This window comes from Toxotes jaculatrix, chromosome 7 (genome assembly GCF_017976425.1).
Source record: "Toxotes jaculatrix isolate fToxJac2 chromosome 7, fToxJac2.pri, whole genome shotgun sequence".
Taxonomy (NCBI): domain Eukaryota; kingdom Metazoa; phylum Chordata; class Actinopteri; family Toxotidae; genus Toxotes; species Toxotes jaculatrix.
Window position 1 is genome coordinate 15,673,469 of NC_054400.1, and position 27,318 is coordinate 15,700,786.

General features: G+C 40.0%; 4 protein-coding genes across 6 annotated transcripts in view; 2 read left to right on the forward strand and 2 right to left on the reverse strand.

Annotated features, from left to right (window-relative positions):
- Nucleotides 1–11,232, forward strand: part of iqgap2 (IQ motif containing GTPase activating protein 2) — a 34,777-nt gene extending 23,545 nt beyond the window's left edge. For both annotated transcript variants that reach the window (XM_041042534.1, XM_041042535.1), the window contains 21 exons: nt 6–148; nt 561–731; nt 913–996; nt 1,215–1,286; nt 1,360–1,429; nt 1,589–1,797; nt 1,987–2,139; nt 2,240–2,403; nt 2,631–2,855; nt 3,283–3,423; nt 4,675–4,759; nt 4,911–5,143; nt 5,783–5,915; nt 7,093–7,195; nt 7,283–7,424; nt 8,438–8,525; nt 8,670–8,882; nt 8,983–9,143; nt 9,306–9,449; nt 10,170–10,278; nt 10,513–11,232. In XM_041042534.1, coding sequence (XP_040898468.1) covers nt 6–148; nt 561–731; nt 913–996; nt 1,215–1,286; nt 1,360–1,429; nt 1,589–1,797; nt 1,987–2,139; nt 2,240–2,403; nt 2,631–2,855; nt 3,283–3,423; nt 4,675–4,759; nt 4,911–5,143; nt 5,783–5,915; nt 7,093–7,195; nt 7,283–7,424; nt 8,438–8,525; nt 8,670–8,882; nt 8,983–9,143; nt 9,306–9,449; nt 10,170–10,278; nt 10,513–10,626 — 2,957 coding nt within the window. In that variant the 3' untranslated portion in view covers nt 10,627–11,232. The remainder of the gene's footprint in view (nt 1–5; nt 149–560; nt 732–912; nt 997–1,214; nt 1,287–1,359; nt 1,430–1,588; nt 1,798–1,986; nt 2,140–2,239; nt 2,404–2,630; nt 2,856–3,282; nt 3,424–4,674; nt 4,760–4,910; nt 5,144–5,782; nt 5,916–7,092; nt 7,196–7,282; nt 7,425–8,437; nt 8,526–8,669; nt 8,883–8,982; nt 9,144–9,305; nt 9,450–10,169; nt 10,279–10,512) is intronic.
- Nucleotides 8,255–18,776, reverse strand: LOC121184710. 2 transcript variants are annotated; one of them, XR_005894314.1, is made up of 7 exons: nt 18,515–18,776; nt 17,638–17,780; nt 17,384–17,451; nt 16,969–17,097; nt 16,716–16,811; nt 16,421–16,618; nt 8,255–8,265 (listed from the first exon to the last, which is right to left on the reverse strand). XR_005894314.1 is itself a non-coding variant. In XM_041042539.1 (6 exons), the coding sequence occupies exons 1-6, from the start codon at nt 18,623–18,625 to the stop codon at nt 16,530–16,532; spliced, it is 636 nt and encodes a 211-aa protein (XP_040898473.1). In that variant the 5' UTR covers nt 18,626–18,776; the 3' UTR covers nt 16,233–16,529. The 2 variants fall into 2 exon arrangements, 1 of the variants encoding a protein (XP_040898473.1); XM_041042539.1 differs by lacking the exon at nt 8,255–8,265 and having other exon boundaries at nt 16,233–16,618.
- On the forward strand, nt 11,341–13,948 carry f2r (coagulation factor II (thrombin) receptor). Its single transcript, XM_041042536.1, has 2 exons — nt 11,341–11,540; nt 12,409–13,948. Exons 1-2 carry the CDS (start codon nt 11,471–11,473, stop codon nt 13,647–13,649), a joined length of 1,311 nt encoding a protein of 436 aa, XP_040898470.1. The 5' UTR covers nt 11,341–11,470; the 3' UTR covers nt 13,650–13,948.
- A 2,924-nt stretch (nt 18,777–21,700) lies between the features above and the next one.
- si:ch211-130m23.3 (uncharacterized protein LOC558547 homolog) overlaps nt 21,701–27,318 on the reverse strand; it is a 53,599-nt gene continuing 47,981 nt past the window's right edge. Inside the window, exons 8-17 of the mRNA XM_041042538.1 lie at nt 26,632–26,702; nt 26,466–26,533; nt 25,926–25,974; nt 25,813–25,848; nt 25,666–25,720; nt 25,446–25,516; nt 25,191–25,269; nt 25,031–25,059; nt 24,815–24,913; nt 21,701–24,112 (exon numbers count right to left, since the gene is read on the reverse strand). Of these exons, the coding sequence (XP_040898472.1) occupies nt 24,083–24,112; nt 24,815–24,913; nt 25,031–25,059; nt 25,191–25,269; nt 25,446–25,516; nt 25,666–25,720; nt 25,813–25,848; nt 25,926–25,974; nt 26,466–26,533; nt 26,632–26,702 (587 nt within the window). The 3' untranslated portion in view covers nt 21,701–24,082. The remainder of the gene's footprint in view (nt 24,113–24,814; nt 24,914–25,030; nt 25,060–25,190; nt 25,270–25,445; nt 25,517–25,665; nt 25,721–25,812; nt 25,849–25,925; nt 25,975–26,465; nt 26,534–26,631; nt 26,703–27,318) is intronic.

A 27,318-nucleotide genomic window follows, 5' to 3' on the forward strand; every position in this document is an offset into this window, starting at 1 on the left:
TCCAGGCAGCACAGATAGTGTGTGGGTAAAACATTGCATCAAGGACAGATATGACTACTACTATAACCTGGAGACTGCACAGGGAACCTGGGAGCAGCCTGAAGGATTTGAACACAATAGTGGCCAGCTCAGTAAAGAGGAAATCCAGGTACTCCCTGCTGTTCTGTGTTGTTGCAGTACTACATTATGTGATTTTGTGTGACCATATTTACAGTCGCTCTCGAAAGCATTCAAACCCCTTCACTTTTTCCCACACTTGGTTGTGTTGTAGATTTCATTTTAAATGGATACTATTGCCATTTTTGCCCCCCAATCTACACTCAGTAACTAATGAAGACAAAGTGAAAACATGATTAGTAGAAGTATTAAAATCTTAAATAAAAAAACTGAAGTCTCTCATTTGCAAAAAGTATTCAGTATTTGATTTTATAGATTTTTAAATGAGATAAACACAACAAAGTGTGTTTAAGAAAAAAAGAAGAAGGAAACTGAATACTTTGTGAAGCCACAGTACATCCCCCATGATGGAACTGATTGAAAACACACCTTTTTCCCCTCAGAATTTTGTCAGTTCTGTGACTGCAGAATACAACAGGGAGCAGTTATGGTTGGCCAACGAATCCTTCGTAACCCAGCTGCAGGCGAGGATCAGAGGTTACCTGGTCAGGAAAAAGCATGCCCAGAGAATGGAGTATCTACGCAAACAAGAGCCACACGTTATCACATTGCAGGTAGTGTATGGCTCGGCTGCGATCTGGGAATAGAGAAGAAATCAGATCAACTTCAGTGATCTGTGGCTGTGGGCCGTTTAATAAGTTTAATAATCCATACTGTGGTAGATCTGATGTAAGACACACAACTTTCAGTATGTTTTCCATGTATGTATTTGATAATTTTTTTTTTCCCTTGCAGGCTTGCTGGAAGGGTTACAAGCAAAGGAAAATGTACAAAGACAGGATGAATTTGCTTCAGAAAAATGTTATTTCTATTGTCAAGGTGATAAATGTATAAAAATTCATAAATTTTTTTTGACTGAATAGGCAGCTATAAAGCTATAAAACCCTTTCTTGTAAATGTCTGGAAATCCTCAGCCATAAACGAAAATAGTCGTGGTAGCTGGGATCTGTAAACTCATATAAAATTAATTTGCATTTATGTAACAGTAATAACATCAGTTTCAAATCAAAGACCTGACGTAAAACTGATGTTTTTAGATCCAGTCCATGGTGAAAATGTGGAAAGCCAAACGTAAATACGATGAGAGGAAGCAGTTCTTCAAAGATCATGTGAGTATCAGTGAGCAGCATCCTTTGGTTTTGTCTCATGTTGTATAGCGCTCATTCCTACCTCTGTTTTTAGGAGAAAGAAATTGTGAAGATCCAGGCTTTTCTAAAGGCCAACAAAGCCAGAGATGACTACAGAACCCTAAGTGAGTCAAAAAGGCATTTAACCCTCCTGCAGTTAGAGCAGCGCTGTACTGATATCATCAGAATTGTTATGGGGAAATTTCAAGAACATCATTAGATGAGTGTGTATAAAACACTTATGACCAGCGCTTTTGCTGATTTTCTTATGTGCCCAATCTTAGCCGGGGCCAAGGATCCTCCTCTGTCAGTGGTGCGTAAGTTTGTCCACCTTCTGGAGCAGAGCGCTCTGGATCTGCAGGAAGAACAGGAAGTGACACGGCTCAGGGAAGAAGTGGTCACCAAGATTCGCTCCAATCAGCAGATGGAGAAAGACCTGAACCTGATGGACATTAAGATTGGACTGCTGGTGAAGAACAGAATCACCCTTCAGGTGTGCAACTGTTGCTTTTGTGTGTACAAGAGAAGAAAAGGCCCATACTGTAATTTTGTGATGGTTGGCATCATTCATTGCTTGGTAATTGCATGTTTCAGGCAGAGGTTCATAACACTGAACTATGACTTTTTGTAATTATATCTTGTCTTGTCCTTTAATTCATATGGTGTTTGTTTCTTTGAAAAGGATGTTGTGTCCCATAGTAAGAAAATGAAGAGCAAGAAAAATAAAGCAAGTAAAGATGACCTGACTGCAGGAGACAGACTGGGTATTAAGGGACTAAGTAAAGGCAAAAGAAGGAAACTGGAGGCCTACCAGCATCTCTTTTACCTGCTACAGGTATTACAAGAATGTGTCTGAACCTCATCTACCCCGACATAAACTACACTATCTGTTAGACTTAAAAGGTGTTACCCCTTCTCTCTTCTCTGCCTTTTAGACCAATCCATCCTACCTGGCCAAGCTGATCTTCCAAATGCCCCAAAACAAGTCCACTAAGTTTATGGACACTGTGATCTTCACCTTGTACAACTACGCGTCCAATCAGAGAGAAGAATACCTGCTGCTCAAACTCTTCAAGACTGCGCTGGAGGAGGAAATCAAGTGAGAGCTTTTGCTCTGAACAATACTTTGTCCTTATTCACTGTACCTAGTTTACACTTGTTCACACTGTTGTAGTGATGTGATGGCAAAAATACATTTTGATTGTGTAAGTGAAAGAATATAAGATCCTCGAAGAGAATAGTTTGGCATTCCTTGAATTGTGTGTTTTGTTTGGTTGTTTGTCGGACGTTACTGATCCTCCGTACCGTCTTCGCCTTGTGTCTCAGTTCTAAGGTGGACCAGATCCAGGACATAGTGACAGGGAACCCAACAGTCATCAAGATGGTGGTGAGCTTCAACAGAGGTGCACGAGGCCACAACACACTCAGGCAGCTTCTGGCTCCTGTGGTCAAAGACATCATTGAGGACAAGAGTTTAGGCATCAACACCAACCCTGTGGATGTGTACAAAGCCTGGGTCAACCAGCTGGAGACAGCTACTGGGGAGGCCAGGTAGGTGGACAGTGGGATGATGATACAGACTTACAATTACTCTGTTCCTGGCTGCATGAGGTTTGAGCCAATAGTTGGTTGCCCTGTGTTTAGGTTGCTACGTTTGTTACGTATTTCATGTGACTGTAGGTTTGTTTTGTTCACGTTTGTTGTTATTTTCTTAGGTTCATTTGTGTGGTTAAATTGCAAAAGGTTATTTTCTGTTAAGAGCAACTACTTTGAAATCTTATGTGTTCTAGCCCATTGACCACAACTTGCCTGTACTTAGAATTATTGCTAATCTTTTTCCAAGGCCTACTGTCATTTTAAGAACATGCTTCTCACTGTGTTTGATTACAAACCTCAAGATCCAGTTTTCTGCAAGTTTTGTTATTTTTTATTTTTTTAACCTTTCAGTGTTTGCCTGCTTTTGTCTTCCCTCACTCAGCAAGCTGCCTTATGAAGTGACTCCTGAGCAGGCCATGTCACATGAGGAAGTACGCAACAGGCTGGAGGCATCCAGTCTCGCACTACGGTCGGCTACAGATAAGGTTTTGAACTCCATTGTGTCCTCACTGGACAATATCCCGTAAGTGTTGGGATCTGTTAAGTGTCACTTACAGTGTCCACACACAATGTCCACTTGTCCTTTGTGTACACTGTGACAGTTTTGTTTGTCAGTGCTCGAACAGATTAGTTGGCATGATTTTGTTGATTTTCTAGCGTCATTTTCTTTTCTTTTTTTTATACCATAAATTTATGGAAGAATAAATAAGGATGTGCCTTTGACATTTACCTTTGAACATGTTCACTTATCCAGAGCTTGACGGAATTTAGTCTCTTTCTGTTATACAGGGTTGGACAAAATAACATACATACATATTACACTGTAATACAATCTAATACAATCGCCACTTAATAAATACTGCCTTTGTAAAAATTGTATTGTATAAATTTAAATGTGTGTTGTTACTGTGTGAGAGACATGATTCAAGGCCATAATTTGATGTTGCTGTGCTGGACAGCATTATGTCTGAAGCTGTCCCTGTTATTTTGTCCATCCCTGCATCATACCACGTCAATATCTTACAACAAGGAAGCAAGTTACTTTCAAAGTCCAGTTGGATTGTTGCTTTAAATCTAATTTCCAATGTTTCTGTGGTGAAAGTAATGAGAAGTTTCTCTTTACCACTCACAGCATTTTTATTCAGTGCATTAAAAATATGTATTTTTTCTTTTTCACGCCATCTTTTATCCTCTTAAGTATTTCTCTCTCTTCTATTTTTACTGTATTACTTTAGCAATGCAGTGACAGCAGTGTGACTAAAACAGGGCTAGACAGGATGCCGTCATCTGCTTTGGCGTGTCATTTACTACTCATTCTGGTTGTTTAGGGTTCAGCTAGATGTTGAGACATGGTCATTACTAGATAATCATCTCTATGTTACAAGCAGTCGTCTGCTCAAGAATAAAAGCTGAACTGTGCTTTGTGCGGCATGAGCCACACCCAAGTAACTCAGTTTTGAGACCGGACCATGAATACTATTTTTTAAAAATTCTTAAAAAAAAGAAAAAAAAGAAAAAAAGACAACTTTATTTAAAAAAATTCTGACGCCTGTATACCACTAGATGGTGATGTTTGGTTGTACTCATTAGCAAAGAACGGCAGTCATAGAAGTGGAATTGCTGCACATCTGAAGAGATGCTGAAAAGCATTAATACTTGCTGATGGTTCTAATAATTCCCTTTCATGCTTGCTGTATCAGTTTTCATATAGTACGTGAATGTGCATGTTGTTTTGTGTTTGATGTCCCATCAATGCTTTTTGTTTTGCATGTAGTTATGGCATGAGATACATAGCAAAAGTTCTGAAGAACAGCCTTCACGAAAAGTTTCCAGATGCCTCAGAAGATGAGCTGTTGAAGGTACAAGCCCTCAAAAGAATTAAATATATATTTTTCCACTCACAGTAAAGTATTAGATTGTGCTCTTTACATGCTTTGTAACTGTGAGCATCCTCAGGTGAAAGCAGTTTAATTTTATGAGAGGTTTTAATAATTTTTTTTTTCATGGAAGATTGTAGGAAACCTGCTGTACTACCGCTACATGAACCCAGCCATCGTGGCCCCCGATGGCTTCGACATCATTGACATGTCAGCAGGAGGGCAGCTTCACCTAGACCAGCGTCGTAACCTGGGATCCGTGGCGAAGATGCTCCAGCATGCTGCTGCCAATAAGCTGTTTGAGGGCGAGAATGCACATATGACACCAATGAACAACTACATATCTCAGACATATGAGAAGTTTAGGTAAGAAAGGAGAAATGATTATTGACAGAAACATTATTCTGTACATGTAGGTGGTGCAGATGTGTCTGTCAAAGTGTTTTTAGCTCAGGGCAGTACTGAGGAAAGATAGATCCTCCATGACATCTTAATGACATACAGAATGGTTTTAGTTCATGTTCTAAAACAACGTGATAAAGGGGAAAATGTAGAGAAAGAAGAAAATGTTCCTTCCAATAACAAAGTCAGGAGTATGAAAAAGGAAAGTAAACCCTGCTGATAGACATGTTTTGCTTGGATGGTCATAGTCAGGTTAAGCTGACAGAGTGGACATAGTTTGAAAGGAAGCTAGGGAATTGATCATACCGATTTGTTGCCACTAAATGGACTAAGATTTCTGTGGATTTCCAGTAATGATGAGTCAGTCGCTCTGGTAATGACTTCTGGCCCAGCCCTTCTTTGTGAGTTTGTACGTGTCAGTGCAACACATGTCTTCCAGTTGCTGATAATGAAACTGCTAGCTCATCACAAAACAATTCAGCAACTTGACACAAACAAAGTCCTGCTTTATTTCCTTGTGATTTTTCTGCCTTTTACCTCCTCTGTCACTCTTTGAAGCTTAAAGACTGAGATGCGGTAACCGCTGATATTCTTGTCTTCTAGGGTGTTTTTCCAGTCAGCATGTGATGTCCCTGAACCTGAGGAGAAGTTTAATATCGATGAATACTCCGACATGGTGACCTTGAGCAAACCTATCATCTACATCTCAATAGAGGAGATCATCAACACGCACTCGGTAAACCCAAGCAGAATGAATCTCTGACATGTTCTGTGTAGAGTAGATTGGATTCAGCTCACTTTCCTGCCAATGCACACTAATGACTCAGGATATCATTCAAGTCCACATAAAACATTATCAGCTGAGGAAAACATGCGTTCTTACAAAATGCATACACGTATCAACTCATGATTCATACATAATTGTGAAAGATTTGTCCTTGATCTGTCAGTGCATGCTTGTACTGTTTCTACAGTTGCCGTGTTATGTCAAACCAGGCTGCTCTGATTTTCTCTGCCACCGGTCTCATGTTGTTTTCGTGTCTCAGCCCCACTCTTCTAATATTTTAGCCTTTTCTCCCAACAAACCACATTTCAGGAATTTCAGAATATGAATAAAATGTTTGAGCATATGAATTTGAACAAACCATTAAAAATGCTTCTGTTGTCTTAGAAGGATTCTTATTCTTAACCCAACATCTCAAGCAACTCCGAAAAGTCGGAATGTAATTGACATATAGGCCCTCAGTTGATTCACAGTTCTCACACTGCTTAAATCCCACCAGTTGCAGCCACTTGTGGCTGTATTTTGCCCTGTATTATTTGGACATATTGTCATCTCTTGTCCCTATTTTTTTATTATCTTTTTTTTTTTACAACTTGTTTCTCACACAGCCACTTACTTTCTTTACACCATCATCCTGTTTCCTCTCTTTACATTTCCACCCCACTTCCTTGGAAAGGGGGTAATAATGAGGACAACAGCAGGCTAAAGCCATCTGTGTCCATTTATCAGCAGTTTCACTCTACAGTTACTCACACAGGGAACAGTGGAGATAATGGAGACTGGGCAGATGTTCCTTCAGCCTCCACACACAAAGATAATTTTATAATTTTCTGTATGTTTAATTGTCTATTTGTTTAATGTGTGAGGAAAAACAAAAACATGGTTTAAATGGGGGCATGATGCATTTTACCTATTTATTACTTTACTGTACTATCTGTAGGCCTGTTTGTTAGTAAACAGTACACACACACACACAAATACATATATCATATAAATATAATGTACATGTTTTTAAAATTTACTAAGCGAGATTAAATTTGTTCTGTTGTTTCATCATGAATAAATCTAGCAAAGTTCATTACACACTAAGCTTTTTGTACAGGACGAATCACATCTGTATTTGTTTCAGCTGCTTTTGGAACATCTGGAGGCCATCTCTCCAGACCACAATGACTTGCTGCATGAGCTGCTGCAGGACCTGGGAGACGTCCCTGATGTGGAGGCATTGCTCGGTACTGTCAAACAAACTTTTATTTGTTTTAATCATAAGTTGAATGCAGTGTATTTATCATTTTACATGCTGTGCTGTTTTGTTTCAGGTGAAGGAGCAGTAGACTCAAATGACCCAAACAGAGAGAGTGCTCTGAGTCAGCTGGCGAAGACGGAAATCTCCCTCACCCTAACCAGCAAGTTTGAGCTGCTGGAAGGGGACGACAAGGACCTGAAGACCCTCATGACAAAGTAAGTTTATTATTAGAGGACACTGAGACAAAATACGTCATGTAAAGCCTGTTGCTGATATTTAAAACCATTACACTGAATCACACTTACTCAGAAGTGTTTAATGTATAGTTTAGGATTGCTATGAATTCTGTGTGGTGCCCTTCACTTAACCCTTCTTGACGTAGGTGTGTGCGTTTCTTTATGGCTATCACTCAGTAGCATATCTTTGTTGTCTTTCCTGCTCTTCTATCATTTCCTGTCCAAAAAGGAAGGGGTTTGGTGGTCAGGGTTATCTTTCCTATAAACATGTATCCGCCTGCATCAGTCTGTCTATTATTTGCTGGGGAATACAAGCTTTTAAGAGGAGAAGCATGTGAATCAGTATTTCTCTGAGTTGCCATGTGCTTCATATCATCTAATTTGTAATTGCATAATGTGTTCAGGCTATGAATATGTGAATACAGTATGGAACGCTATATTAAATTTACAGCAATGTTGAAGAGCTGTTTTGAAAAATAAGCCTGGCCTATACTGATATATTCATCTTTCATACATATGGAGGATTCAAACCAGCACCAAAAACTAATCAGGTTCTTCTGCTCCAAAAACATCACGCCAGATTTCATTGCAGTTTTTTAAGTAGCTTTTGAGGTAACTGGACAAACAACAAACAAACAAAATCCTGCCAGTGACCTAAAGGCAGTTAAGATTAGGCAATGTTGTATAACTGAGAGTGAGATGTATTATGTGGCAGGAATATTAGTTCTTTACTAAAGAAAATTCATGAAGGTGAGGAATGATGATTCAGTTCTGCTGAGAAAATTTGTTTGTACTCGGTCTTAACCTGCATGTTGCATGTCTGAATACTAACAACACTTTTTTCAAAATAGATTTTTTTTCTTCCATCAGATGACAATAGTCTCATATATTTTTTGGTTTTGGTGACACCTGAAATAAAAGCGAGAGATCTGGCTCTAAAATAGGATCTTTTTCTTTGTGTGTGTCTGTGTGTGTGTGTGCACGTCTGTCAGGACAAAAAAGCTAATAGTGGATGTGGTTCGGATTCAACCTGGAGAGTCTTTGCCTGAAATTCTTGAGAACCCGGCTACTGCACCACAGGTTATATTTCCTTTTCTCTTGCTTTCCTTGCCCATGTACCCAACAGCCTTTTTCATTTATTAAAAATTTAAATTTATGTAATAAATGTTTGAAATTTGTTTTCTCACTAATTTGTGCACTTCTAATATGACTTCTTTCCTGAAGGAGTTGGAGCATACTAAGATTGTAGAGCGTCGGGCAGTCCAGGATGCTCAGACACCAGAGGGTCTGAAGAGCAGCCCGGGAGTTCTGGAGGACAGCCAGCTGCCTCTGGAGCAGAAGAAGAGGAAGATCCTGAGGAACCTCCGTAACCTGGAGCAGGCCGGCCTTACCACTGCTAGTAACAAATACCAGGACATCATCAACGACATATCAAAGGTTCATAAGCACACATAAAAGAAACACGTGCCTCCAGTGCTAACCTGAAAGTATTTTTATGTCTAAATTTGTAAAAAACTAAAAAAACTGTGATTGGCAGGACATTCGCTACCAGAGACGGTACAGACAGAGGAGGAAGGCCGAGCTTGTGAAGCTCCAGCAGACACTGACGGCGCTCAACTCGAAAACTGCCTTCTACCAGGACCAGATGAATTATTATGATACCTACATTAAAACCTGCCTGGATAACCTCAACCGGAAGTGAGTTACACCTTTCATTTCTTACCTCTTATTAGAATTACAAAATATTTTTTCTTGCCGTTTGTATATGATGTTTGTGCTTTTAATTTGCGTGGACGGTTTGGTTGATGTGGCAAGATTTTTTATAATGGATTACTGTGTGTGTACATATTTTGTTTCCAGGAATTCACGCAGATCTATAAAACTGGACAGCAAAGGTGACGATAAGGGCAGTAAGAAGTGGAAGCCGCAGTCTTTGAAGTACACAGCGGCGAGGCTGCATGAGAAGGGGGTCATCCTGGAGATCGAAGGACTTCAGACAAACCAGTGGGTTGAGCTTCTCTTCCTCATAAAGGGCTGGGGATTTAATCTTGCTCTTCACCTCTTGTCTTATATTGGATTTTTGCTGACATTTACAGCACCTGTAATGACGTCTCTAGTGTTAGGTTGTGACATGAAGAGAAATTCTGATTGCAGTGTAGATGATCAAATCTATCCCCCAACCAATCCACCATCACTAGTGTTGCAATTTTGTGTGTATCACCTTTCAACACTCGTCAGAAATTAAATGTGCATCATATCAAAAATAAGACAAGAGACATTCTAGACAATGTGAGCAACCATAGCTAATATTTTTCATGCATTTAGTGTACTCATTCTGTAGTTTCCATTAGTTTAGTTGCATTCTACTTTAGAATATGATTCTTGTTTGCCAAGAGGAAGGAAGATATCCATTCATAGTATTTGCACTTTGCTGTAAACTTTTTTTTTCCTATTTGTGTTAACAGCCATTAGGAGTATGTATCAGCAAGGCAACATTTTTCTTTATGCCCTATCTCACCTTCTATTCTGAAGACCATTACTGTGCTTCTCGTCAACTTGTCAACACAAGGAAAAAAATGATGAGTTTGATTTGGAGTTTGTCCAGAGTACTATGGAAATTCAGAAATCTGCAAATAATGGTCCTGTTTTCCCCAGTGTGCTGCATTGTCACTTTTTGCCCCCCCCCCTCATTAATCCTGTGTTATTGTCTCTCTCATGGCTCAGGTTCAAAAATGTCATGTTTGACATTTCACCCACTGAGGAAGTTGGGGATTTTGAGGTGAAGGCTAAGTTTATGGGAGTTGAGATGGAAAAAGTCCAGCTTCATTTCCAGGTAAATGCTTCCCAGCTTCCCAGCTTCCCAGCAGCTCACTAGTCAACACTAAACCTTGATGGCTGGATTCCCTGTTCCCCTCGTTGGCCTTCTAACAGGAAATATGAAAATAAAGCTCATACTTTCCAGTTCAGACACACTTGTTGTCAATTTATCTAATAAATATTTCATTGCATATGTAAACCAGCCATATCTGAGTTTCTCATTGTATCTGTTGTATTTCTTGGTGTCCAGGACCTCCTTCAGCTGCAGTACGAAGGCGTGGCCGTCATGAAGATGTTTGACAAAGCCAAAGTGAATGTCAATTTGCTAATTTTCCTCCTGAACAAGAAATTCTATGGAAAATGAGAAAGTAAAGAGCAAGAAGGGGAAAGCATCAGGAGTGGAGGAGAAAACAGACTGTGCCTTCTGACAGTGCTGAGTTTGTTGAGCAAAATTAATTTTGTCAGAAAACATCAGACGGCTCAGGACAGTGTTTGATTTCATCTGATTATAATTCGACGGATCGCACCAAAAATGAGTTGTAGTTATTGTCCAATTAAATACATCCATTCTGTATTTTTCCATGTGGTGATTGTAAATGTAATGTATTTTTAAGAATTAAATTGTAATGGTGTTCATGTTTTGTATGTAAAAGATACTAGAAAACACACTGTTGTTGTTACCTTGAATGCTGAAAAACACTTTAAAGGTTTGATGGAAATCTCAGAGACGCAGTCTTCTTTATCAGTTCAGAAATGGAGCTGTGGAGCAACTTTCCAGCCAGCCTGCATGGCGAGATGAAATACTGTAGTTTACCAGTGCCTTTTTAATTAACACGTTTAAAGAAACATGTTTTAATTAATAAAAACATTTACAATGTTTAAAAGCTGCAACTGATGTATTTTTAATGTGTATTATCAGTGTATAAGTGATTTCTAATGCTTGAACAATGTGCATAATAAATTACAAATGCCCCAAATTATTTGTCCATTCTTCAACATACTTCTATCAACAAAGTAGATTAAAATGAATGTAACTGGTTCACATTATGTTGTTTCTCTTTATGTAGGGAGGAGACTGTGCAGTGAGGAGGAGGCGTATCCACACTGGACTGTAATAACAGGTTTGATGCTGGCAGACAAACACTGATGTGTCTCTTCTGGGACAGATAATTTCAACACACTTATTTGGAGGATCTTACAGTAAAGCCATGGTTCACCTGTCGGTGGGGTTGTTGTTAATGTTTTCTGTCCAGAGCTCAGCACTCACCTCCCAAAATGGTAAGTTGCTTTCTTAACCGTAAACTTTGTGTAAGACTGTGAACACTATTTAAGAATTCGTAACAGATTATTGGGTAAATTAATACGATTACATTTTGTACAGGCTTGAACTCTTCTGAGTTTTACAAATGCAAGATAAACATTCACACACATTCAGCCCTCTGACTGAAAAATGGTTCATCTGTTTATACAGTTGTTTGAACAGAGCAATGTTGTAGCCCACGAGTCCCCTTATGAGAAATGCTTTTTAAGTAGGACTGACCTTTTGTTCGCCTTTCCAACATGGCCTGGTAAAAAGACTGACTAAAACTGCAAGAAATTGATAGTAATCAGAAACGTAAGCCACTTTTTTTTTTTTTTTTTTTTTTTTTTAAACTATCGGCCAGTAATCTATGATTCTGTCTGGTTGGCCACACTCAGTAGGTCATGGACAGTGGTGGAAAATAGCTTAGTACATTTACTTAAGTACTGCACTTTTCAGAGGTACTTGTATTTCTTTGAATATTTCAATTTTATGTTAATTACTACATGTAGCTTACTCCACTACATTTACCTGAGAATTATAGAAGTGTTATTATATAGAAATATATAGAGAATTATAGGCTTTTTGTTAAACTTTTACTTACAAAACATAACCAATTTGTAATATTTGATTAATTGCTAAAAAAACAAAAACAAAATAATATTATGTATTATATGATAATATTTTTAGGGCAGGACTGGTTGTGGAAGAAAAAAAGAAAAACTGATTAATATGAAAATATCTCTGCTCTGTAACTGTATTACATCATGATAAATTTCCCACTTATTTCTGGATTTTCCTAAAGATGAACAGTATTCTGTTTCTCTGTTCTTTGTCTCTTTAAAGGCTCGGAGCTCCTGCCACGGACTTTTTCTGGTCACTTTATACTAGTCACAGATGAGCCTGTAGACTACATTGACCTGTCAGTGTCAGACAGATTGAACGATGACTCGGGGTCTGGCTCAGAATCGGAGCAGGAGCCAGCAAAAAAACACAGCCACCGTGGCCACCACCGTGACACACACCACCCTCCCCAGAAGCACTATTTTGTCTCAGAGGAGGCTAAAGGTTTCCTCCAGGGTCGCCTAGCAACGAGCTTTGTCCCGACCGTTTACACCCTCGTCTTCATCATCAGTGTGCCCCTCAACCTCGTTTCTGTGGTAATGTTTGTGCACCACATCCGTCCCAGAAAACCAGCAGTGATCTACATGCTGAACCTGGCCTGCGCTGACCTGCTGTTCGGCCTGCTCCTTCCCTTCAAGATTGCCTACCATTACCATGGCAACAACTGGATCTATGGCTCCTTCATGTGCAGAGTTGTCACAGCAGCCTTCTACTGCAACATGTACTGCTCTGTCCTGCTCATGGCGTGCATCAGCATTGACCGTTTCCTGGCTGTGGTTTACCCCATGAAATCCCTGACATGGCGCAGCCCTCAGACAGCTTCAGCTGTGTGCGCTGCCATGTGGCTGTTAGCCCTCGGAGGAGTATCCCCTCTGCTGATCTCAGGACAGACCATGTATTTACCAGACCTGGGCATCACCACCTGTCATGATGTGCAGGATGTGGAAAAACTACAAGATTACTATCTTTACTTCTTCCCTGTCTACTCCTCCATCTTCTTCTTCATCCCTCTTGTTTTCACTGTTGTCTGTTATGTGCGTATTATCCAGGCTCTGGCAGCTGCCAACATGGAGAGCCGCTCCAGGAGGACACGGGCCATGGTGATGGCTGTGATCGTGCTGGTGGTGTTTGTGGTCTGCTTCACTCCCACCAACATCATCCTGATGGTTCACTATGTTCAGCTGTCCCACAAGTCCAGTGACAGTTCCTACCAGGCGTACCTGCTCTCTATGTGTATAGGCAGCCTCAGCTGCTGTCTGGATCCAGTCCTCTATTACTTTGGCTCCTCTCAGTGCCAGAAGCAGGTGGCGGCGCTATTCAGATGTAGGCAACTGACACGGGTGAAGAGCAGCTCAGAGACACAAAGTACAAGAACCAGTGGGCTCACAGATAGCAGCAGGTTATGTAAGATGGAGAGCGATCAAACTGGCCTGGGGAGCCATTACAGCCGGTTGGTGGCTTAAGTGTCACGGACGTGAGGAGTCCGCCTCTGACAGACTTCAAACTTGCACACACACCCACAGTATAGTCTCTCAATATGCATTTGAAACATTAAAAAGCAAATGCTTGGATTGATCCAAAAGAAATACCCAAACTATATCTGTTTAACCCATTTACTGTTGCAAATATACTGTGTAGTTTTGAAAAAATAATGTTTTTGGTGTATCCAGTGCCTTGTAGCTCGGGATTTGTTTTCATTTGAGTTGGCTTATTGGATGTAATAACTGTTTACATTAAAAGCAAGTTCATTTTTTGGTATTTGGAAATCATGAAATTTATCCACCACCATGACAGTGTGTGATGTGATAAATTAATTTCACAGCCAGCAAAGCAGACATTTTTCCAATGTTTGTTTCATATCCTTGTTTTCAGTGAATCATAGTAATTAAACAGTTAGTACATAATGATTATAATAGAGTTTTAATCTGAAAAACATCAAATGTGATGTAGTAATGGCATAATTATAAGACAAAATGGATATAGTAGATTTTTATAAGTGAATATGTAAAACAAAAATACTTATGTAAATACCAAAATTTGTGCTAAAACATATATAATTCAATCAAAACAAAACTACTACATTATACATATTTTACTTGATACAAATGCTTTATCTCTTTTTAAATTTTTGTTTATTGCTGCTCACTCTGTACTCTCTTTGTTGTCTGGGCACAGCTCTGAAACACAGGAAAACATAAAAAGATAAACTGTGAGAGAAGAATAGAGCAAAAGCAAATGTGACAGTTTCCCTATATATTTAAATGTTACACTTCAGTACAACATCTCCACCTTGTGGATACTTGTGTATGTTGTAGTGTTCAGTAAACTGGTTACTGGTGAGTTACTGACCTATTTTGCCATCATAGCTATGGAAGTTCTCTGGGAAGTTCAGACACCCAACTTGCTTCTTGAAAATTTCAACATTTTTGGGGTCTATTTTTCCTGTCCTTGCTGAAAGAGAAGGAAGAATTAAAATCGCATATTTGAAATTCAGTCCATATGTGCTGATGATGACAGGACTTACTGAACTGCAGGATGTATCTGCCAGTGACGTCCCCATTTCGAAAGGTGTCTGTCCACAGCAGGCAGTCAGAGCAAGTCTGTAGGATATGTCCTTTGTGCTCTGACAGATTTTCTTCAAAAGCAAAATAACTGATTATAATACGACACCTGCTGTTATGTCTTTGTCACTGCAGATTAGTCTTTACATGTATAACATTTATCTATGCATCACCTGTCTGTGGTTCACTTACTGCGAAATGTGGTGGCAAGTCCTGAGACTGTTGCATTTACCTCCCCCAAGATACACCGATCACTGAGAAGCCAGAATAAGTTGAATTTTGTTTTCATGTTTTCACCATTAAAAAGGTAAACATTTTTTCTAATGTAGGGCTACAAACTCTTTTTCTCTCATGATTATGCTCAACATGTTTAACTAAGTCACCAAACTCACAAGCAGTGATCTCCCCATCGTAAAGTTACAGCTTGACTGTCAGAAGTTGGAGACAAGTCTATCCAGGAGCTTTTCAGGGACTCCAGTGCCTTGTGGTACTGCTTGGGGTCACCAGCTCCCATCACATACACCCATTTGCCAAATATCTGCATGTAAACAGTCAAGATTCATGTAACTACAAATATCTCAGTGTGATTTCTGATGATATTCTTCTTACATGCAGTAAAAATTGGGCATCTGGGGATCTTGGGGATAAATAAGAAAAAGAATCATGAGCACAACTTACCTCTTTGGGGTCCTCTGGCATAAAAGGTTTGACCAGGTCCTTGCAGTCCGGTGCAGATGCAGCATTGAGGGAAGCGAGAGCCAACAGAAACACAACAACCGGCAGAAGAGCCATGGTCAGACAGAGGGATGAGGATCAGACTGAGAGACAGCAGTGCTGCAGAGGATGTTGTTGAACCTGCAACAGAAAACTTCTAATGCTGATTCATTTTCCCTCCGGGGTTTCAAACAAAAGAAAAAAAAAGTTGTTGTGCAATTGCTAGTGTAGGGGTCGGGGTGAGGGGGTTTCTACATGCTCAAATGCACTGGTGAAGGTTTCTTACTGACCATGCAGAGCCATGTAGATTTTTTTTTTGTTCAGCCCTGAATGGCCAGTTCAACAGTCCTCTGTTGCCCCTGCCGCTGCCCCTGAATGAACTCAGGCAAAGTGCCACGATTCGTCTCGGACTAATGAGACGTTTTTAAAAAAAAGGACCCGAAGCAGCTTTTCATCAGTGCAACAATGGTTGTTTCCCTGTGGGGATGTGTGGACTCCTTGTGGTGACAGTTTAAAAGTTTGACGTCTTCCTCCTCCCCCTAACAGTGAAGTTACCCGGCAACAGTCTTTGTTGAAGTTTCTGGGAACAGTGGTGCATTTTAGAAGAGCTGTAGTACTTCTGATGAAGCGTATAATGTCGACATATGGGTCAACAGAGTCTCTGACAACTTTCATTGTTTTTGGAAAAAGGATTAAGAAATGTTGGTGCTGAGAAGCCAGAAACTTTCTCTGGTTAAGTGTGAGACATGAAATGAACACAGTATAGAGGGAGACTGAGAACTGTTTTTATTTACCACACACAGCCAGTGGAAAATAGTGAAGGCATGAAAAGGAGACATTTAAGTGGATTAATAAACTAAACTAGGGACCTAACATGACAAGACACCTTGAACTTTGTTGCTTTGTTGCTGAAACCAACTGGACGACAAATGAAAAATTATTTCACAACACAAGACTACATCAAAGCACAAGTGAATCACATTACAACACAATTTAGTACATGTTCAGCTGGATTTGTTTGGGTGTTTGGAGGCTGGTCACAGGGCTATGACACTTCTGTGCTCTGCTTTACTTTGCAGCAGGCTGAGTATCCGTTTGTTCACCCTCTGTGTTCTCGACAGCAGGTGAAGCAGTTTGCCTGTCATCTGGACACAGATCTGAAAAAAAAAAAAAAAAAATCACAGAATGAAAACAGTTTACTTTTCATGAGTGAATTGGGTGCTAGAAAGATAGATAGTTGAAATGACGACTGACCTGTGCCTAAGAAGAGGTACTCCGGGAGAAATTTAAGACACTCTGCCTGCTTCTTGAAGGTCTCTAGTTCAGATGGCTCCAGACTGCCGGTCCGTGCTTTAGAGGAAAGAGGTGAGGAGATGTGGGAAATCAGGGGTGAGAAGAAAGAGAAGAATTGCAAAGTAGCATGTCAAAAACACTGTACTGACCAAAAATATTGTATTTTTATTCCAATAAGTGATGGAAGTTAAAAAAAAAAAAAAAAAAACCTTACTAAAGAGAAAAAGATATCGCCCCTTTGATTTGCCATCAGGGAGGAGGGTGGTGTCTTCGGACAGTAGGCAGTCGGCGCAGGTCTCATAATACTTCCCATCATGATATGAAGTGTGACCATTGATGATAACTGTGGAACAGTTCAAAGACAGCGCAGAGTGACCTACTGCAGCTGTGATTTGTATATATTTTTCATGGATCTATTTGAAATTGTGCACAAGAAAACACCAGAAAAAAAAATACCACAAAATATGAAATATGAATACATTTGGGGGCTTTTGTGTTTTCTTATGAAATCCACCCACTCCTTTGTAATGTGCTTTGGCTTCATGCATCACCCACATAACATGACACAGCAGAAATAGAGATATGGTGAGTCAAGGAGTAAAACACTGTGAACATTACAAGATACATACAAGTGGTGTGACTGGTCATTCCTGAGATGGTGCCGTTGGCCTCGCCCTGAAGGCATTTGTCATCATTTCTGTAACAAAAAAAAAAAAGAAAAAACATTAATAAGGAGCAATGGTCGGCATCAACCTTTCGTTGTACACCCTTAACTGTAAACTGTGAACTCCAGACCTTTTTATGATTTGTATGTGAAAGCAAAAGCAAAATAACAATACATGAGGTCATGAGACTGATCATTTGCAGTCTGTGGTGTCCTTACAGACGGTCGGCCCAGTAGATGGTGATGACGTCGCTGTCTGAGGAAGCTGACAGTTCCACCCAGGAGCTATTCACCGTGGCCAAGTCAGTCCTCAGGTCTGGCTGGTCCCACGACCCCACATGAAGCACCCACTTCCCATAGATCTGCCACCCACACAGGTGCAACAACAACACAACTGATTTGACTGGGCTGCATATCTGTGTTAAAGTGTGATCATACTTTATTTTCTAAAAGTAATACAATGTAACATAACATAAAATAACATAACATGATAGAAAATAAAAAAACAGTACATAAAGAGGGCACTCTACCATGTGTTTGGTTAGCAATCATTATTTATCAACTCAAATGGACTTGAAACCTTGGAAATAGAAGATACCAAAAACAAAACAAAATTTTTACACCAGCATAAATGAGAAGCTACTCAAATACTCTGTTCAGGAAGGTCACATGCTTGTGCAGAGATTGTTTTATTAGCAACTTAATATATTTATTTTTGACCATGAAAAAAGATATTTGCTTGCTGTCTGCTAAGAATTGCAGCTAAATTAGAAATGAAGATTTCTACTGAAAATATAAAGTTCTGCTTTTGCTAAAGGCACATTAGCCCTGATATACATGATACATTAATGTGCAAATAATGTGGAAAATGGTTATGCTTGAGCTTTACTACTGTAAAGTGACAAACCACAAAAAAACAGGCTGTAATAGACATGCAATTTTTTAAGTAACTCATAGACACCTTGTCAAAAAAATGTTTTTGTAACACAGTTAAACAAAGCATGACTCAGCTTTTCAGGCACATTAACCCACAGCACTGCACCACAGAGCTGCCTAACGTATGACCAGCTCATAACAAATGATCAGTGATACTCACGGGGCTGTGGCTGTCCAGTACCAGAGGCTTAACCAGCTCTTTACAGTCGAGTTCAGATGCGGCACCCAGGGAGGTGAGAGCCAGCAGAGCTACAACAAGCTGTGCAGCCATGGCTTGAGACAGCAGGCAGCCAGAGATCGACACCAATGTCAGGGATCCTGCCAGCCAAAGCCTCCTCAAAGAAATCAGGGGAAGTGTTCTGTAACAGTGGGCTGGGCCACACACACACACACACACACACTGCTGTCCTCCTGGAGGGAAGGAGAGGTTCACTTTTCACATCATCAGCAGGGGTTTGTGTTCTATTTATCCCCTTACGTAACAGCCATCTGGCAGAGTCTGAATAGCATGACCCCTGCATCTTTCAATATGTGAACGCCCCCTTGCACAGAGTCACAGAAACACACACAAAGGCAGAAAAAATAAAATCAAAGACACACACACACTCACCCACACACACACACGAAGTATTCCTTTTCTGTCCTCATCTTTTAACGATGGCAGTGGCTTCAAAACATCCAAATTATTTCCTTAAATTACTTTTATTTGCTATTATATTGAACACACAGAAGAGAGACACTGGGATCTTTGACATCAAGTAGCTTTTTGGTTCTTCGGGCCAGGTGCAGGCTTACATAACATGTATTGCCTCCATTTTTCCAGGGACAAAGTTCAGAGCTTGGTTATTCAGTTTTTTTTTTTGGTGAAGGGAATAAATGCTTACTGATAATGATAACAATCAACATGTGTTTGCAATTGTGTTTGTAAAATGATATTTGTCAGTATTGGGGAATAAATCACCAATTATGTTCCAAGGCCTCAGACTGTATCTACAAGGTTTGGACTATAAATGTGGTACAGTTTTGTTAAGCTTTGTTTTCTTAAGATTTACAAGACATTTTGCAGTCCAGTATCTTTCATGTTTTCCTGTGTATATGAAGACAAAGGAGGGTTATGTAAATCATAAATCAGTGCTACAGTGCACATCCATAAAAAGGAGAAGGACTGTGTTATGTAACACACAAAAACCTCATTCATTAGCCATATTTTACTTTCAGTTGCTTTTGGAGATCCTCAACCCATATTAAGCCAGGGAGAGGTAGTATTGACAGATTCATTTTGCAGTAAATGTTTTGGGATGATTAATAAAATTGGTCCCTTAGAGAAGGAGAGGTGGTTAAATGTGAGCCCGGGGAAATGAAACACGAGGAAACTGCACAACTCTTGTTGAATGTAAAAAGCCACATCTTTCTCTTCTCTCAGGAAAATCACCACACAGCGCAAAACAACTTGTGAAAGGGCTGCAGAAGGTTCCCACAGCCATGTAAAACTGTTGCTCTCCATTCTTCAAGGGGCCATACGACAAGCAGACACTTTGAAAAGCGCAGTGTTGAGGCAGAAGATAAATTAGCATGAATTAAACAATCAGCTGGTCCTTAGCCCTGATTAGTAGTTCCTTCTTTGACTCCCCTAATGCACATTTTAGTCACTTTTCATAAGAGTTGCTTTGTCACGCAAACTCTGTCGCAGCAGTTGTTGCACAGTATTGTGCAGAAATCACAGGGGGCTCACTGGAAATTAAAAAATAGTGTCAGAGTCAGAATGTACACATAGGTTGCATTTACTGCAATTCCTTATGTTAAGCTTTACATGCATAAAAGAAAAAACAACTTTTTCCATCATAATTTATGAATCTGGCAGTAAATGTGAAATCACTCTATTCCTTTCTCTTAAATAGCCTACAGCAAAACGTATCTACTGAAAATAGAAAACAGGCTAAGTAGCTCTTTGTTTTCACAAGACAGAGGCGAACTTAAAACACTAGGGTCCCTGATGTCTCACATCAAACCCTATGCAGGATGAAAAATTTGTTCTGTTCCCATCCATCAAGACTTCTGTGGTACACACAAGTGGTACTGCGAGTTTATGCACATCTCTAAGAGTGCACTTGAATGAAAATCATGGCGTCTCGGGAGAAATCTGAGGTTCTCGATGGGTGACAACAGTCACTGTTGTTCATCTTCCTTTACACCTCTGGCAGCCTCCCTCTCATCAGGACCGGGGGGGAGCTGTAAGTGAGGATCACTTCGTTCAGAAAGTTGCAATTCCATGGGGGAGCAATTCTCCATTGACTCCCATGTTAAAATAGCCAACTTTACTGCCTAAAAAACACATCTACATTAGGGCGTGGTTACGTTGAGTGACAGCCCCATAGACAGGCACAGGCAGTTAGCTCTTTGCTAAAGCATCGGCTGGGCTAGGCGGCTACATCCAGAGGCCTCCGGCTACCTCCAGCGGTTGACAAGGGCTGCAGTGTCCGTGTTTGTTTGCCAATGTTCGGATAGGTTTTTGTGACAGTATGGCTTGTTGTAGTGTAGACTGTACTAACCGACTGTCGGATTTTTTTGGCTTTATTTCTTATGTAGTACGACCTCAATAAAAGATTAATTATTATTTCAAGTGCTATGGCGTTATAGTTCGTAAGGAACTTACATTCAGGTACAAGCGTTCGCTATGTGTCGCGGTCGCACGGGGTCGAGCTAGTCAGGTCGGAGTCTGGGACTGCCGTGTGCTGGATGTAGCTGCGTGTAGCTGCCGCTTAGCTTGTTGGCATAGCTGATTAGCAGATTAGCCTTAGGCTAGCTCGGTTGCTCCAAGCTAAGTGGGTGGGTTCTCGGCCAGCTGACCCCGGCTGACCCGTAGAGTAACCACCTCTCCGCCAAATATGGAAAGTACACTCCAACTAAAATCCAAGATGGCGCAGCTCAAATACCCATGGTTTGGTCACAAAACTGACTCCCCGAAACCAATGGGCAACGTCACGGGTGCTATGTCCATGTTTTATACATACTATGGTGTGAACCTTTTATAATCAGCTGGTTAAATTGGTCATAAAATGTCTTCATCTGAGTCACAAGTACAAACTAACAGGCCAGCTCAAGCCAGTAACACACAATTATAATATTTTGTTTCTTATTGAAGAAATTGATTCGACATTCAAAGTGCTGGTGGAAAAAATAAGTATTTTTCTGATGTGGCAGTAATACATTTCCATACAATATAGGCAGCGCAACTTTGAGACATAACTTATGGTATCATAACTTTGTCTACAAACACACCCTGAAGTGACTGTGTTAGTGTCCATATGCACAGTCTTCAACAAATGAAAAGAGCTGACACTTTGACTAAGGGAAGAGAAGCTTTATACCAGCATATTCAAAACCCATGAAATACTTCTCTGTATTTACAAAAACATAATACAAGAATAAAAAAGAGAAAATGAACACATCACAAATGGAGTCCCACATACTGCCACAAAACAGAAAACATGATCCAATTTACAAATGCATCTTCTTGTACTCCCACTTATGGCTTCAATCTAACGAAAAAGAAAAAGAAAATAAAAATCTCTGTTCAGTTGTGATGGTGCGTCATCAGTCCATCGCTCCCTTTGGCGACAATTCTCTCCAGGTTTTTCTTTAAATAATAACAATAATATCAAATACACATACAAGACAGAGGAGCTACATTTGTGAGCTGTACACTTTGCAGTAAGGGAGGGGAAAGGAGAATGTTCACAGGCATATTGACCTTTTATACATGATGATAATACATCTTGGGCAGTGAAAAAAGTTTAAAACATTGATTTAAAAACAAGCTCAGTATAGCTTTCTGTACCAACCAACCTTTCATATCACACTGAGATCACAGTTTATCCGGATGACAATAAAGTATGAGTGACCAAAGTGACTTTTCTAAGCTTGTGTCTTACCGTTTATCATCCATACAGTGGATCTGTCTTTGATTTCTCCCCCTCTCTCTCTCCGGTTTTAACATTATTTGTACAGTAGACTGTGACGTAGACTGATAAATCATTTGAATCCAGGTTTAAAGAACTCGAGGTGAGAGAGGCATCAGCAGACAAAAGCAACAAACTATCTGACTACAGATTCAGTGTCCCCTCTTGTTAGATAACATCTTCACATAAGAAAAATCAATTATCTTTTGCTGTCTACATCTAAAGCAGTCTGAATCGCAACAAAGGTAATCTGCTGAATGCAGAAAGATCACTTACTTGGGAGAAAAAAAGTGGCCAAACTTTCAGTCTGTACAGTGCTATTGGGTATTAGCACGCTATGCTATTGGGCCTTTGTGCGAACCTTCTTCCCCAGTATTATCCTTTCTGCTCTCACTAATTAATTTACAGTTAGCATAAGGACTGATCTAGTCTGATTTAAAGAGAGACTATTTAACTTTTGAAAAATCAAATAACATTCTTCGTCTTACAAATGGATAGTTGAATTCATAAACAATTTAACGCACCATTGCTCAATTCAATTCACTCAAGGGTTTTGCTTCTACAGCCTTGGTATCACTATCAGCTTTTGGTTGCTAAATGTTAGCTAATGTTACAAACTTTAGCTTGATATTGCTCCATAATAGACGTTACTTAGCCACTTCAGAATTTATGACTCTTCTCAGCTTTTGCTGCTGTTGAACTGCTGTTTTGACATCATCATCATGAACCATTATCCTGTAAATTGCCACTCATAGCAACAGTGGCTGCTGTTCAAAAGTTATATAGTTTCACTTTAAGCCTTGGACAAAGCTCTCTTTTCTCAGTAACCATTCAGTGCAATCAAATATTTCAGGTTGTGCTGAAGTCTTTCTGTAAATTATGATTAAAGTCTGAACAAAGAGTTGACTTTGATCTGCACTTCATATGCCTCATCAGACCTCACAAACGAAACAGATGCGAGGCAGAATGAAAGATCTTACATTTTCCACATTTGTGGCTGATTGTGATGGAAATTAAAGAAAACTTTGTAGACCCACAGTATAAAACATAAAACACAATGTTTGGGGTCTTAAAGATTTAGACAACCACAAAAGTTGAAAAGATTTTACAAATATCTGCACAAGCCTTGATTAAAAACCTCATGGTAATATGATTGTGATGTCTCTCCAATTCTCTTCCAGTAAGGGACAAAGTAATTTGTCAGGTAAAGACGAAAGATGTTCCATGTTAGACAGCCAGTTAGATTAAATTTTTTACCATCAATCAAAAAGTGTCTTTATCTCTTTAAATCCTTGGAAATTTAAACTTTACGATAAATAGGATACTGGCCTTTTGTTTTTGGGTATGAACTCCATGACATGATGCAAAAGGCAGAAACATCTGTCTGTGACTGGAGCGTGTGCACAGTCTCATACACACCATATGCAAATATACAAAGAGTTCTCCTCCGGGTTTTTTTCAATTTGGTTCCTTTGTACAGTCTCATAGTTGCAGAGGAAGAACTGATGAATGTAGCAGAGTCACCACTTAGAACGGGAGAAGAAACAGCAGAGAAGAGACGTGGACAGAAACCATGAAAGGGGGAGGGGAAGTGGAGGTGAGGGTCAGGGTGGGGTAGTAGAAGGACGGAGCCTGGGGCAACTGTCCTGACTAGGTAGGCGGTGGTGGAGGAAGAGTCACTGGCCTAGATGACACCACATCCAGTCTCTCTGCTTTTCACCAGTCCACACCAGCTTACTGAGCGACTGACCAACCTGCTTCCCAAGTCTTCACACGCTCATTGTCATGTTTGGAGAATACTGCAGAGGTTTGAAGGGGAATAATAAGTCAAGTTAATAAGTTAAGTCACCATGTGTCAATAGTATCCTGGATTAGAAATCCCTCCAAAATGTTATGGACTGAAAGTCAAATCATTTCCAGCAGTGTGGGCTCCAGAAACTCAGGGTATACTCTGACGTCTTATCTTTGGGTTTTTTTTTTCCATTTTTATCTAGCTTAAGATAAGAAGATTGATGTAACTCGTGTCTGTACACTAAATATGAAGCTAGAGCTAGCAGATGCTCAGATTAGCTTAGCATATAGAATGGAAATAGAGGGAAACAGGAAACAAAATCTGCCTATCAGTGCCCATAAAGCTCATTAAATATTGTTGTCATAGTGTGCTTGATGGGCAACTATTGGAAAATCACTGCTCCCATCTAAACATAATGCCTGTAAAACCAAAGCTTATTGTTTACGTGCTAGTAAGTGTTTTTTTTTTATATTTAGACATAACCAGGCTAGCTGCTTCCCTAAGATAAGTGGCTCCTGGCTGTAGCTTCATATTTAGCGTATATATTTATGAGTGGCATTTATCTTGTCATGTATTTCCCAGAATGTCAAACTATTCCTTCAAAAGTACTTCCATATTTTTGAACCTATTTTAAACTTAATTTTATATGGGTTCTCAGCAACACCACCTAACACCTCCCTCTAATCATCCCATACAGTAGATGACTTACACTTTCATTCTGAAAAGGGTTAAGGAAGTTTCCTCCCATCTCTCCATCCTCCCTGGGGGTTCCTGGCTGGTTACTCATGCTGAGGTTACCAGGAGAGTTCTGTACAAAGGTAATTAAACACAGCTTAATGGCAATTGTATACTACCCAAGCTACAAAAATCAAGTGCAGTGGAACTGCAAACTGGAGGTTCATAGTAAATAAGTAGCTTCTCTTACCTTAGGGAGACTGTCCATATCACCTGACCCTGAGAGAGGGAACCCAAGTATGAAAATAGTGCAAATCACCATGAGCATAATAATGTTTGTTTTGAATAAACTAGGGAATAACCAGAGATTTTGTGTCAGTGCAGCACCTATAAGCAACTTGTTCCTGTACCTAATGATCCATTCATGTGATGGGGCTCCATTCCAGCCATTCCCCCTAATGGACCATCCCCACCTGCACCCATAGGGAACTGAGGAGAACATACACACGAGACAGTGATATGCCCGTAACAAAATTTACCATTAACAACACAAGTAAAAACAGAACAAATTTTTGACATCAAAGAGCTAATACCCACAGCTTCTATGACCATCTGCAGTTCAGTACACTCAGACACAGCAATACATAGAGGGAAAAATGTCTTACATTTGGTCGGCTTCCACCCGGAGGGACTGTGTTTATCATAGTGTACATGTTGTCGCCGGAGTTGGTTGAATCTGACAAAAAGAGAAACAATAAGAGGATAAAAGAGCAAAACAAACATGCACAGTATACACACACACACACACACACACACACACACACACACACACACACACACACACACACACACACACACATGTACATGTACATGCACAGACCTTACCTGCTGGACTTGGCATTATTGGGGTCCCAGGTGGCCCTCCGCCTCCTGGAGGTCCCTAAAATGATAGTTTTAGTTTCCATAAGATTTATTCATGACCTAATGTGTAAAAAGCTGTAGACTAACAGTTAAAACTCATACTGTACATACCACATAACTTCCTGGAGATGCAGAGGAGTAAGGGGTCTATAAAAAACACAGAGGGAAATCATGAAAGAAATGAAACAACTGTTAAACTTTCATGTCTTTGTTAGAGCACTTACCGAATTGGAGTTTGGAGGATTTGGCCAAGGTCTACCCCCACCAGGTCCCCTGGAACACACAGACACACACATACACACACTAACACTTTAGTTTTCTGCTTTTGGCAAGCTTCTTTGTTTCCAATCCATTTGGGTAGAGCTGGCAACAACAAAGTCTTCCGTTGCCAGAGAGAGGTGATGGGAACAAGAACAAAAAACTCACACATAGACAAAAAGAAGATAAAATAGAGGAAAAACCGGCTCCCAGCTCCACTTCCAGACCTCTACGAGCCAAAAACATACAGTAAAGTTGTAATTAAAAGCTACATAAAGGAAATGGCTGACTGCATCTACTGCAGTGAGAGATTAAGGACGTTTGCCGTTTAATGTTGTCCTTTCTGAGTGAGAGAAATGTGGTGAGTTAATTTACATCTTCAGAGAGAAAGAGGAGAGAAAGGGGATTTTTCTCTTTGTGCTACCCACTGTGTATGCCTGTCTGTGTGTGTTTGTGTGTGTGTGTGTGTGTGGGTGTGTAGATTACATTGTGTAGATAACACTCACATGTTCATGCCAGGCATCCCAGGACCAACCAGGGCATTCAGTGGTGGTCTCATTCCACCTCCATAGTTCTAAAATAAACACCAAAATGCCTTTAGTTATGTCTATAAGAGAGTAACTATCTGAACCAGTTTTTGTGAATATCCCCTCAAATCATCTGCTTCCATACCTGGGGCCCCAGCGGTACCATGCCTCTGGGTGGAGTCATCCGCTGCATCGGTCCTCCCATATTTGGATGTCCTGACACACACAAAAACAGTCAAACTACAACCAGCTAGCAGTTCTTTCCAGAACAGTGCATTCAGGATTCAGGACTTGTCACACCAGAGGATGTTTTATATTCTTCAGTTGGCCATTTTATGTGATGTGTACCCTTAACAGCTTGCTTTAAGCTGGAAGAAGAGTATTACACCGTATTTTACACCTTTGTCTGGACACTGTAGTATTTCAAAACCCCAGGAGGACATCTATTTCTGATATAATGAGGCCTGTGTGTCTGGCACGAACCATTGTATAATATTTACAGCTGTTTAATTACACATCCCAAGTCTTTTAACTTATACATAATTATGTGTTTAGAGGGGTGAATAGTTTGAAACTGGGATGTACTTAAAGCTTAGGAAGAGATCTTTTTATTATTATCATCAAATCCCACAAAGAAACTAAACTAACAATGAATTTATCCTGCTAACAATTATCTGTGTAGCCACAGACTGGTGTAGCTCATGCCTCCATGCTGTAGAACAACTGCCACCCATAAACTATTAAAACCACAAGCTTCTGTACTGTTGAATTGAGACAAATTCATTACAATGAACAAGGCAGGTGCATCTTATTCCTGCTTTTATATTTATAC

Coding starts and splice junctions, on each gene's coding strand:
- LOC121184710 (XM_041042539.1), bottom strand. CDS start 18,625: ATGGCTGCACAGCTTGTTGTAGCTCTGCTGGCTCTCACCTCCCTGGGT. Junction 17,098..17,383: donor AATGACCAGTCACACCACTT/GTATGTATCTTG, acceptor ACTGTTCCACAG/TTATCATCAATGGTCACACT. Junction 16,812..16,968: donor GCGATATCTTTTTCTCTTTA/GTAAGGTTTTTT, acceptor TTTCCTCTAAAG/CACGGACCGGCAGTCTGGAG.
- f2r (XM_041042536.1), top strand. CDS start 11,471: ATGGTTCACCTGTCGGTGGGGTTGTTGTTAATGTTTTCTGTCCAGAGC. Junction 11,541..12,408: donor AGCACTCACCTCCCAAAATG/GTAAGTTGCTTT, acceptor GTCTCTTTAAAG/GCTCGGAGCTCCTGCCACGG.